This window comes from Amphichorda felina (genome assembly GCF_050947745.1).
Source record: "Amphichorda felina strain 45539 chromosome Unknown scaffold_1, whole genome shotgun sequence".
NCBI classification, from domain to species: domain Eukaryota; kingdom Fungi; phylum Ascomycota; class Sordariomycetes; order Hypocreales; family Bionectriaceae; genus Amphichorda; species Amphichorda felina.
Window position 1 is genome coordinate 1,989,952 of NW_028145049.1, and position 12,139 is coordinate 2,002,090.

The window sequence follows — 12,139 nt, forward strand, 5'->3', positions numbered from 1 at the left end:
ACTCCCGGGGCCTCCGCCGGCACGCGGCAACAACCTACCTGACCTACCTGCCTTTCTCGACGGCCTGGTGCTTCGTAAATTCTCGCCGTGACGTCAATCCATCCTTTCAGTACTTTAGTACTTTTTTCACTTGACACATTGCATCAAGGATTGAACCGAAAAAAATGAAGTACCAGTGCCTATCACTCACCCAAAGCAATATATTGAATGGCAGTTTCATATGAGGCCCCATATATATATATATATATGTATGGCGGCGAATTGACTACTGAGTTGAAGGCACCGTAAGGAGATATTTACAACTCATTCGTTAAGATGATATTAGAATCTATAGTCGGAGAGCATATTGAACGGTAAATGGGATAATATCTACAGAATAGATAGTCGTGGTTCCTATATGCATCAATTAGCACAAAAGTACGTACTTTGTACGTTGAGACTGGATATCAGCCAGCCCGTATTCGTAGGTGTGCATTCCTTTGAGCTAGTTAGGATATTCAGCCAACAATGCTAAAGACGTGCAGTATAGCCCTATTCCTGGTGTTGCTCTATTCACAAGGCTGGTGCCCAAACTCACCTAGCTTTAGATTCTAGGCTTATGTACAAAAATTGCCTAAAGTTGTTCAAGATCCACTAGAAGGTGGATTTCATCTGGCGGCAAGATGGCCGAGTGGTTAAGGCGACAGCCTGCTAAGCTGTTGGGTTCGCCCGCGAGAGTTCGAATCTCTCTCTTGTCGATTCTTTTTTGTCTTTTGTTTTTGCTCCCGGTATTTGTTTTTGCCTCAACTATAATATTATAGCGTAATACAGTAAACAACCTTTTTTCTGCCTTTATTTTCTGAAGCCGGCGTTGGCATGGCGTTAGTTGTCATTATAAAAGAACGCTTGGCAAGTCGGGTTTCGTAACTTGGGACACGGTTTTGTTATTGATAGTATTTCCATTTCATCAATATGTACGGTAGACGCTGCTTCTTCTATTCTATCTGGCAAATGTCCAATAAACGCTACGCAATCGTGCACCGCCCGCTCTCACGTACTCGTAGCAATGTTGCCTTGCGAGTCGCGGGGCTTTCGCTGCCATCCTGTTGAAAATAATGGTCCCATGTTGAACCTGGGTAGAGGGTGGGCCTCGGTATTGAGGACAATCTTGTCCAAAGGCAGTAGGTCATCCTCCGAGAACAAGAGGTAAAGATACTTCAAAGTCTCCGCCTGTCATGATAAGTCAGTATTGCTTGTGCAAGATTTGGGGACACCCGTGTGTATGGGGGCGGACGTACCAGCCAGAAGCTTTCCATGTTGTCCTTGATCTTGGGTGGGATGACGTTGGCGTTGGACAAGCTCGTGAAGCCACCGTTATCCTCGACAGCGGTGTACTGGATAAATGACTTGAACATCTCCCATCCCCACTCCCGGTACCTGACGTCGCCAGTGATTCTCCACATGTAAAACAGACTTTCGACTGTCTCGGGCCGCTGCAGGTTGTGCACGTCGTTGGCCTTGACGGAGAAGTCCTTCCGCCACTCCGCACCCGGGTCAGCGTCAAAGTCCGCAGGGGGGTTGTGCGGTGCGGATGTTGGTGGCGGGGGGTCGGCAATATTGAAGTAGGTGATTTCCGCAGCGAGCCCAGTGGCCATGTACTTGTACATGCCCCAGCACGTCTGCATGAGCTCTCGGGCGAGCTGCATGTCGTCCTCGTCTCTCTTGGACCAGGTGGGAAGCTTACGGGCTTCCGCCTCGGTAAGGCCTCCAGTTGCACCCAAGGCAATGGTGCCGGGGAGAAAGCAGACAAGGTGGTCCATCTTGGGAGACAGGGGGTTGTCCAACCCGCTGGGCCGTTCACCGACAATGGTGAAGCCGGAGGGTTGAGTATAGGTGATGAGATGCTTCCGGATGCCGTCCATGGACTCTTTCCAGAGTTCTTCGTACACGGGCTCCTCCTTGTTAGTTTGCAGGTACTGCTTGATGAGATATTCGTAGTACGAGTCGCCGCGGCTTCCCAGGCGGATATTGTCGCCCCTGAATTCGCCGTTGGTGGGGTAGATGTAGATGGGGACGAGGCCGTCTTTGACATTGTTCTCATCGACAACCTCCATAACCTTCTCGACCTTGTCCCAGTAGTACTTCTCACCTGTGAGCTTGGCCAGGTACTTGAACTCGAGCTGCACGCTGGTGGCCTCGGCGGTGGAAGAAGCCCCAAAATCGGCGTGGGAGGGGATGCCCTTGAACTTCTCCAGATTGACGCTTGCGTAGGGAACGCCAGACGGCGTGTCGAAGGCGCTCACCAGGCGGTCTGCCAGGTCCTTGGCCTTCTCCAGGTAGAGGTCCTCGCCCGGCTTCCCGGGGTCGTCGTCTTCCAGAGGGGCCAGATTCGGGTACTCGTTGGACAGGTAGTGGGCGGAGAGCAGGCCACCGAGCATGCGGATTGTGGTCTCAAAGGTGCTCACATCCTGGTTCTGCTCCCAGGTCAACTTTGTGGACAGCCACTCCCGGGCATGCTCCAGACGCGAGGTCTGGTTCATGATGATCATGGTGTCGAGGGAGTCAATGATGATCCACCCGAGACCCTGGGGGGCCATGTTCTTTCCAGTCTTTGCGACTGGGTGATATTCGTCGTACCCTGTGTAATGCCTGGGGTCAGCTTCTGGTTACGAAGGCGGGTGTATGTGTTCCTCGGAGCAACCTACCCCATGCGTATCGCTCGTAGGTATCCCAGCTGAGCTCGAAAGCCTCGACCACACGCCCTCGCCTCTCCTCCCAGTCCACCTTGTCTGTTTCGAGCCCCATCCACGACCACGCGGGTCGGGAGGGCTTGTCTGACGAGCTCGAGAAGAAACCGAAAAGGTACAGGACGGACAGTATGGTAAGGACAAGGGTCCCGAGGACCCTCTTCTTCCTCCACCAGGGTCTCCTGCGGTACGAGGGCGCATATGAGGACGGCTTGTCCTTATACATGGGCAGCGTCTCCTTCTCGAAGAGGCCTGTCACACGGTCCTGGACGCGGGCGCCGGCGCCGCGAAGGGAGGACCAGGCATGGTCCTCGAGGTCTCGGTCGCCGGTGTTGAAGTTGGGGACATTTCGGGGGACGCCAAAGGACATGTCGAGGGCATTGGCGCCGACCTGTGCGGCGGTCTGTCTGATGTTGTTTGCGGCGCGGTAGGCGGTGGCCTGGAAGATGTTCTTTCGGTGGATGTCGAACGGGTCGCGAATCATTATTGGGGCGGCTGAATCTTGATCATGACTAGGGAAATAAACTCGGGAATAGGCGTAGGAAACAAAGCCGATGCAGGAAACACAATGCAAGAAACCGGTGCAATTGAACCAACAAGCCTCCTACTCGTACAGAACAAGAAAGGAGTCGGGCGGCGAGCTGGCGTGGGAAGTGAACACGGTGACGATCTGGGCGACGACGTTCTTGCCGTTTGGAGATGGCTGAATCAGCCAGCCAACCAGCGTTGTGGCGCTGCCGTCCCAGGGAGGTCCTTCAACGGTGTGGCGGGGCGCATCACTGAATCACCAAGTCTATCGCTATTCGTATTACTGCCGCTGTAGGTATCCGTACATAGTAGGTAGGTTCTAGGATAAGCCCTTGCTATCTGGTCTCATTGAACACCTACATATCCTAACGGCAGTCAGGTAGCCATGAACCGACGTGATACCGGAGTCTTCTCATTCTAACGGCAGTCTTGGAACTTTGCTTTAAATGTTCTGAAGCAACTCTGTGTTTTACAAGTCGTATATGATACGTAGAAGCTGTCTGAACAACTATCTCACCGCTTCTATACGGCTGGCTCGACGCCGTCTCCCTATTCGTACTCCTCCATGATAGGTGGTGCTGCTGCTCCCCCATCGTCACCACCGCACATCCAGAAACTCCCCGCGACGACCCCTCAGCCGCCTATCCAGCGCTTTGCCCACAGCCCCAGAGCCGCGAGCCCCAGCACCGTGGCGCCCTGCACTAGTCACGCCGGCTGCTTGGCCATGGGGGGATACTCCTTGCCGTCGCGCTCGACCTTGGGCTCGCAGGTGCAGCGCTCCTCCTCGGGGACGCTGTCCATGACCATGGGGACGTGCGAGCCGCAGCCCCACCACGTCGCCTTCTCTGCGGCAATTTGTCAGTCTCATCCGAACGGTTTGGTGGTCTCTCGAGGGGGAGAGCACATCAGGGGAAGGGACTCACTGCAGGTGTCGCAGACGGCCTTCTTGCACATGGTGACGGCGAGTTATGCTTGATGCTTGGGAGAATGTGTAGGTGGTGATGATCGGTCGGCGATGGGCCCAGCTGGGGGAGCTATGGAGGCCATCGATTTATTATATACTACGTCGGTCCAGTGGAATTCCAATCGCCTGACTAAGTGGCCCGGAAACGTTATGCAACGGGGTCGGCGACCCTGTGGCTTGGTCGCCGAAGTTAATGTGTACTACTTACTACCTAGTTACCTTCTGTGTACGAATACTGCGAGGCAATAATTTGGCTGCGACCATGGCGGGTGTGGCGGGCCTCGGGGATGCTGTGGCCGTTGCGGCCCCGGGTCGGCCGGGCTGATGGGCAGTCAAAGGCCTAGAAAACCATGGCCAGCCGCGAAAGGTCCCTTCCTACTAACGTGCACTAATACTGTCTGTTTACTCTTTGGGCAAACTGTTGGGGAGATTTATTTGTTTGACCTGGTGTAACCAGCTGGTTCGGCCTCGGGGAGCAAGGGGTTCTCATGAATCATGATGTTGGCAGGAAGTCCGACGGACTCGGCTATGCCCGTGTCTATGCCTATGCTATGCATGTACGTCCGAACTCCTGCTGCTGCATGGGCAATGATTCCTATGCTATCCAACTCCCGCTATGCGTTCCCGCAGCCAAATTACCCAGTGGTCTCTTATATCAATGCACATAGTAACAGCATCTGTAGGCACCTATGCTGTCTCTCACTTCGCAGCCACCTCCATCCTCCGTCGGCCCAGCTCGCTATCCACCATCGCCCGGATCAGGTTGACGGCCAGCTCGCGGCCCAGCGCCACGTTCCTCTCCGACGCGTCGGCCGGCACGTGCAGGAACGTCAGCTTGCGCGGGCGCTGCTGCTTCCACAGGTGCGCCAGGCTCGAGTAGTAGATGAAGTCGCACAGGTAGTGGCCGGCGTCGTCCGAGATGCGCAGGTCCGCGTCCTTCTGTCGTGGAGGCGTGTCAGTTCTGCCCTTTTGACTAATTACCTACCTACCTGCGTAAAGGTAGGTCGAGAAGTAGGTAGCAAGTGTATATCGGAGAGACTCACCGGGCTGAGGCCCTGCCAGCGGCCCAGCACGTCCACCATGTCCAGGTCCGACTCCAGCTCGTCCGGGCAGCCGTACCACACCCACTCGCTGCCGTGCCCGCCCTCGTCCTCGTCGGCCAGCATCTTGCCGTCCACGTCCTTGGACTTGTACCCCTGGCGGTGGCCCCTCCGCTCGATCTGGTAGTGCGGCCGCGGGCCAGCCATGCCGATGTGCACGGCCAGGTCGTACTCGGTCCTCCCGCCGCCGTCGGCGCGGTCCCAGAACGTGGGCACCAGCTCCCGCACCCGCCGGTAACCCACGTGTATGGGCTCCGGGTGTACCACGATCCGCACCGGCACGTCGGGCACCGCGGCTGTCTGCTCAGCAGGGACGTCGCTGCGCGCCGAGGGATCTTTGGCCCGCCGCGGGGGCAGGTACTCGGGCAGACGTCGCGCAATCTCGTAGGACGGGTTGACGGGGTACTGCTCGCGGAACGGCTGTTTGTCAATCAATCCCCCACACACGTTAGCACATCTGCCATCTTGTCTGTCTGTGCGCGCCTCCCAGTGCGGAGAAGCGAGGGCGGGAGGCGACTTACCCCGAAGCCCGTCACCAGGACCCTGATCTCCTCTTGGGATCCGCCTTGTGACCCCATGGCGGTGATAGTATTTGGAGAGGGGGTAAATTGAGGGGTGAAGGTGGATCAGACGCCAGCGAGGATCCCGCTGGCAAGATATTTCCACTGCAGGTTGGAGAGGGGGAAAGCAACTTGGAATCAGCTAGGCTTTATTTCATGCTTTTGGAGCTCTTGGGAGCTCGACGGTAGAGGTGGCGCTCACGTCCCATACCGTCTTTAGGCGCCTGCAACGCTCTGACGCCGCATCCGTCACTGCTGCCCTCCCACTAAGCTCTCGAATTATGCCCAACCTGGAACCCAATCCTCACAAGTGTTGCTGCTTCCAAGCACACTCAGCCTCCCAGCCCGTGAGGAGGCACGTCCAGTCAGACCATCTCCGGAATACCAATCAGTTCGATCGTTATAGTATTCGAGGATCTGTTCTTCAGGCCTCCAACACCCTGGAGTTTGATGCCCTGCCCCTCACCCCCCACTTTGCCCGGCGATTTGCGGGGGATTAGCGCCCGATTGGAGGTCACGCCTCACTCACGCCCTACCCGTCCTACAATCTTCACATGCTTATGGGTAATATCTTGGAAGGGCTTCAAAATTAGGTCTCATCAATGAGATCCACATAACTGGTAGCAGAAATAGTCTCAGATAGTGTGAATGGAGTCTGTTCTTCAAAGCTAAATTGTTGTCCCGAGAGCAGGCATCTCTTCCTAGAGAGAATGATCCTCGATCCTCATCTAGTCATTCTCGTCTCCATTGTTCCATTCCATCACCCTCGGCCTTTGCTGGAATTAAGCGCATTCTAGAGCTGCCCTCCGCCATATGAATGAGGAATAATGTGAAACCATCTTTCGAAACAAGACATATGCTTCATGTCCCTGATAGCGCACCACTTTCGTCATGGCAGCAGCATCCTCAAAAACAACATCATTACTTCATAGACAGGAAAGAATTCAAACCGGAAAAAAAATGTAATACACAAATCGCCCGCTAAGCGTGTCTAGGTTCCGGAGTCCGCCACCTCTTACTCCTCTTCCAGCTTCTTACTCGTGGAAGTTCTGGTAGTCAAGCTGCGACAGGTCGATCTGCTGGAAAATCTCAGGCTGCGACGTCTGCGAGAATCCCATGTCGGCGCTGGGCACCTCGCCAAAGAGGGGCTGCATGCTGTTGCCCTTGCCCATGTTGGCGGGGAAGAGCTGGAAGTCCGCCCCGTCCACACCGCTGAACGTATCATCGTACCCATCTTCGATCTGCTCGGGCGGCGTGTACAGCATCGCGTTGTGCTGGGCATTGGGGGAGAAGTGGGGGGCGGGGACTTGAGGGGTATGGAAGTGCTGAGCAGCGTCGAAGGACTGCGGCTGGTGCAGTGGGAGATGCTGCCGGGGCATCATCTTGTTGTACAGGGTGGATCCATCAGGAGTAGGCAGCTGCTGATTCGGGATCCGAGCCGTGGCAGCGTAGATATCCTCATCCGTGATGATGAACTGTGAGCCATTCTGATACGGGGGGTACTGATCGTATGAGACAGCCGATGAAGGCGAGAGATGCTCCAGGGTCAAGTCCATCCCTTCCACGTTGTCCTGGGACCGGCCGTAGGAATCAAGCCAGTCGGCCTCGGTCTGGTATAGGGGGAAGTCATTGGGCATGGCCTGGACAGGATGGTTGTCCTGCGGGGGTGTGGGCACACTGTAGGCATCCGAGGGGGTAGAGACGTGGCCCAGCGGTGGCGTCTGGTGCACGGAACTGGGCGAATTGGCAGGGAGCTTCTTGCCGCCGTTGGTCTTGGTGCGGACATAGTTCCAGCCATGGGCCTTCTCCATGTGCTGCTTGCAGTTGGACTCGCGCTTGGACTTATAAGGGCAAGGCTTAAACTGGCACTCAAACATGGCTGGCCGGTCCGAGTGCTTGTCGTTGACGTGGCGGTCCATCTCCTTCTCGGTGGGCCAGCCAAACTCGTGGTACTTGCACGTGGGGATGGGGCACTTCCAAGGACGCGAATGGGTCTTCTCGTGCTTGGTCAGATCGCAAGGGCGCTTGAATTCCTTGAAGCAGCCGGGCTCACGGCACTTCTTGGGCGCCAGCTCCTCGGCGGTGGCATTCTTCTTGCGACGGGCCATAGAGCGCATGATCTCCTCCTCGTCCTCACGCTGCTCGCTGAGAGAGCGCTTGAACTGAATGGGACCATCGGTGGTGGCGATGTCGATGGGCTTACCGGTAGCCATGGAGATGACGGTTCCGTCCTTCTTGATGCGGACAAGCTCCGCCGGGCGGCCATTCTCAGACATGCCGCCGTAGAGCTGGATCTCGTCGGCTCTTGGGGTTGGGTTAGCTCGGGTTTGAAGCGGCACAAAGCGCGGTACATACTGGTCGATGTCCATGGAATCGTCGCCCTTGGAGGCGGCGAGGTCCCTCCCATACTGCAGAAGTTGATCCTTCAAGTCGATGAAATATCCGTTAGTATAAGGTCGATCGCCGGGCCGAACTTGCTCGCGGTCGGTGAGGTACTCCACGGTCGCTTGGATGCATCGAATCGAGGTTAGGCAGAAGTCGAGGTAGAGGATCCCGGTCTTTGACTTCTCCTTTACGAGCAACGTCCGATAAGTATCTCCCCAAACACCAGGATCAGTTGAAAGCTGACTTACCGGAGCCATGAAAAGAAGTGTCTTCTCAAGGTCACGAAGGCAGATGATCTCCTTGGAGCGAATGCGCCGAGGGATGTCGAGGACGATGGGCTCAAAGTCCTTGAGCTGGGTCCTCTCGAGAAGAGGGCCGAGCGTGTGCTCATGGATGCGGTTCACCGCCTTGGGTCCAAGGCTGGGAAGCCCCCCCACGTTGGCAGAGGCAGGCGACCTAGTGATGGCAGCGGCGGAGCCCTGCTTCTTGGTCTTCTTCTTGGAGCCTTCGACTGTATCGCCCTTGTCATTGGTGGAGGTAGAGCAGAGAGATGAGCCGATGCCGCTGTCGGAAGGGTGGTTGTTGGCGCGGCGCACAGAGCGAGGGCGAAGGACTCGCCTCTGGCTGTCCTTGTCCATGACGGGGTTGAGGGGGAGGAAGCCACGGGGGACAGGCAGGCTTGTGTCGCGAAGAGGGCCCTTCTGTTCGTCTTCAGCAGAGAGCGAGAGCTTCTCAAGGGACAGAGCCTCGTCGATCTCAGTGAGAGTCAAGGCGATACGACGACGGTTGGCGTCGACGACGTCAGCCATGTGGCTATGGGACCGAGGCAGGCGAGGGGGAAGGAAAGTTTGCTCCTCCGCGGGAGTGGGAAAGGTGGGCGAGTGAAAGGTAGCGCCCTTGCGGAGGGTCATGGACGTCTTAAGAGACATGTCCGTCCCCGACTCGGTAGGAGCCGCAGCAGAGCGGCGGCGAGGGTTAGAAAGAGACATGACGGCTTATCAGGTGACGATGGAAGAACAAAGGCGCCGGTCCTGTCACTTTCTAGCGACGAGGGGTGTTAGCTTTGAATGGTCGAATGCAAACTCCCCTCAGGAGTCGAGTCGAGGTCTGTCGGGAGTGAGTCACGCTGCGAGCAAGACTCCAGCCGAACAGGGATAGATGTAGGTTTGATCGGGGGCGCGACCAATCGTCGATGAGGAGACAAGAAGACAAGACGACCGCGAGGAGGATAAGAGATCGTGTCGTACCGAGAGAGCGCTTCCAGATTGTGATGGAAGGCGGAAGAAGTGAGGTGAGGGCAGACAGCGAGAGCAGGTAGCGAGGATGCGCTAGCCTGAGTCGATTGTCCCCCTAACGACGGAATTCCGAAACAGAAGCGATGAACCGAAATGTCTGAGAGGAGATGCAATCACGAAAGGAGGGGATGGATGCGCTGGATGGATACGGGAGGAAATGGACAATTATTTGAGGCGAGTGAAGCGGTGATCCAACACGAGCCGGAGAAGGGGGGATAAAGAGCCCGAACGCTGGCGGCCGGTCCACAGTGAGACAAGCACAGTGCTACACGGTGGGAGGGCGCTGGGGATTGGTTGAGTTTGGCCGTGCAGTGAGAGAGTCTGGGAGAGTCTGGGAGAAGACGCAGGACAGGCGGAGTTGAGAGAGAAGATGTCAGAGATGGGAGGGAGATGGGCGAGAGTGAGACAAAAGCGGAGGCCTAAGGATGGTGGTGATGTACTCGCACGAAGTACGGATAATACGTACTCGTATCTGGCCGCTCGACTCCGTACAGTGTCGTTTGCTGAGAAACGCTGAGGCAGACCTCAGCCCGCGCGCGCTGCTGCCTGGAGTGCCCAGCCAATCACGGCCTGATTGCTGAGGCGTAGCTGTGGGGAGGATTACAACCCCTGCCAGGTTCACTAGGGGTTTGAGGTAGTGTCTGCTAAGCATCGCTGACAAACACGACTAGGAGCACTATCACCAGCTGTGGCCATTGCTAAGCACATGTGCGGGCGGCTCTCGCTCGGACGATACGGCGGACAGTACTCGTCCTACTGCAGAGAACCGCTCAGGACGCCCAGGACGCTCAGGACAGGACACTCTCGACTGTCTGGCACACAAGCAAGCTGCCCCCCCAGAGTCCTAGCTCAACTCCGCCCATCCGACTTGGATCTCGTCGTCCCAAACAACTGCCAAGAAGAGCATCTTGCGCGTCCATCCGTCCTGCATATGTGAGGCCGAAGGCAGACAAATTCCCATCGATGTTTGGACAGGGCTGGACGAGACACCACGATGTCCAAGCCGGTTTTGGGACCTGGCCTCGAGCCCGCGCAATGTTGAGGACTACCCATCCTGGAGGTCGTCGTGACCGACCCTGAAAGATGGCAGGGCCTCGACTGAATGCCCAGCCTACCAAAACGCCTTGACCAGGGATAATTTGATCAACTCAGTCTGAATCAATCGCACCTGCAGCCCCCGTGGAGTCAGTCGGCCAGTCGGCCAGTCGTCAGACTCTCAGTCCGTCCCAGCGGGGGTCATTGGCTCTCATCAGGCCATGCCGTCACTGCTTGCAGCGCTCCAGGAGTCCAGCGCTGCATTGCTGCATTGCTGCGTCGCTGCATTGCTGGTGGGCTGCATCTGGGATCGCCCACAACCATCCATCGGCCGCCATCGTCAACGCTCCCTATCCTTGGTTAGGGACAGATGGATGGCACTCGGAGTATTTGGAGGCTGTGTTGAACCCCGTCTTGCAGCAGTACACTCCCCACTCATCGTGGACTGACACCGCCGCCGCCACCGCCATTACAACCGGTCAGAGAGAGAACATGCCATCGCTGGTTCACAGGGCCCACCACAAACATGTCTGATAGGTCGACAAAACAATCTTTCGTCAATCCTGTCCCTGGGCATGCATGTCTTGTTGGTAGGGCTGGACCATGAGACATGGGCGGGAGAGGAACCCAGCCGCTGGCGGACAAAACAAAACACGTATCGTTGCGGACTTGCAGAGATCCGTTGCTCACCGTCCATCGCGGGCCTTGGCTTGAACCGAACAACAGTTGTCACAAACCGTGACCACCGGCATCAACCAACTGCCCCCGACGGTCCAACACACCCTGCATTGCTTCTCAGACCTCAGCCCTATACCATGCATGTCGCCCAATGAGACGCACGGAAATGGAGCAGCCTGTAACCTACGATCACTTGCCCAACTCCATGTCTTGGCATGGTGTTGCATTTCTGGGAGCCTCAAGGCATCCATTTTCGAACCGCCCCTGCAGTGTCCCTACTCTTACGCCGCTCCACGCGTACTATGCATGGTTACGTGTACATTGGCTACATAGTATGTTCACAAGCAGTTGGTTTCCATCTGTGCCAGACTGGCTGGTACGAGTAGTATTACGAGTACTCGTACTGTGCAGCCCTTCCCCGATCACCATCCCGATCCGTGGGGCTCGTGCGCCGATCTGGTCATCACGGCCTCGGGATCGTGAGGTACGGCCAAGATAGTGTCAACGGCGAGACGGCAGTCCTAACCAGATCCACATGGGCCTTAGGCCGCGAAATTTCTGGCCCGGGCTGACGAACTCATGTCCAAGGTTTACGAACGCACTGGGGCCGAGTCTGTCCTCCAAGACCCATCGTCACAAGGCAGCCGAATTCTAGTCACTCCTCATCAATATCATGACCAGGGGTTTGAGATCACTCAAGTCGGAACGGGATGCCTGGGACTTGGGGACAGATCAGAACTATGCAGACTCCACAAGTTCAATCCTCAGCCGTTACTCCCTCCTTGCGAGTTGACCTGTATACAGTTCAATTGTCACGTCTGGGCGCCCGATACAATGGTCACATCCAATCACCACATCACAATCACGA

General features: G+C 56.4%; 3 protein-coding genes and 1 non-coding gene across 4 annotated transcripts; 1 reads left to right on the forward strand and 3 right to left on the reverse strand.

Annotated features, from left to right (window-relative positions):
- Window positions 1–656: 656 nt before the first annotated feature.
- Window positions 657–737, forward strand: ACO1O0_000642. Its single transcript has one exon. It is a non-coding gene; the product is annotated as a tRNA-Ser (tRNA).
- Window positions 738–1,029: 292 nt separating this feature from the next.
- On the reverse strand, window positions 1,030–3,210 carry MNS1 (glycoside hydrolase; the record flags this gene model as incomplete). The annotated part of the gene is made up of 3 exons (XM_083190140.1): window positions 1,030–1,209; window positions 1,278–2,617; window positions 2,685–3,210. The coding sequence occupies 3 exons, from the start codon at window positions 3,208–3,210 to the stop codon at window positions 1,030–1,032; spliced, it is 2,046 nt and encodes a 681-aa protein (XP_083053999.1).
- A 1,707-nt stretch (window positions 3,211–4,917) lies between these two features.
- On the reverse strand, window positions 4,918–5,896 carry ACO1O0_000644 (uncharacterized protein; the record flags this gene model as incomplete). Its single annotated transcript, XM_083190141.1, has 3 exons — window positions 4,918–5,157; window positions 5,262–5,738; window positions 5,840–5,896. 3 exons carry the CDS (start codon window positions 5,894–5,896, stop codon window positions 4,918–4,920), a joined length of 774 nt encoding a protein of 257 aa, XP_083054000.1.
- A 1,016-nt stretch (window positions 5,897–6,912) lies between these two features.
- On the reverse strand, window positions 6,913–9,252 carry ACE1 (uncharacterized protein; the record flags this gene model as incomplete). Its single annotated transcript, XM_083190142.1, has 1 exon — window positions 6,913–9,252. The coding sequence occupies one exon, from the start codon at window positions 9,250–9,252 to the stop codon at window positions 6,913–6,915; it is 2,340 nt and encodes a 779-aa protein (XP_083054001.1).
- Window positions 9,253–12,139: the final 2,887 nt, after the last annotated feature.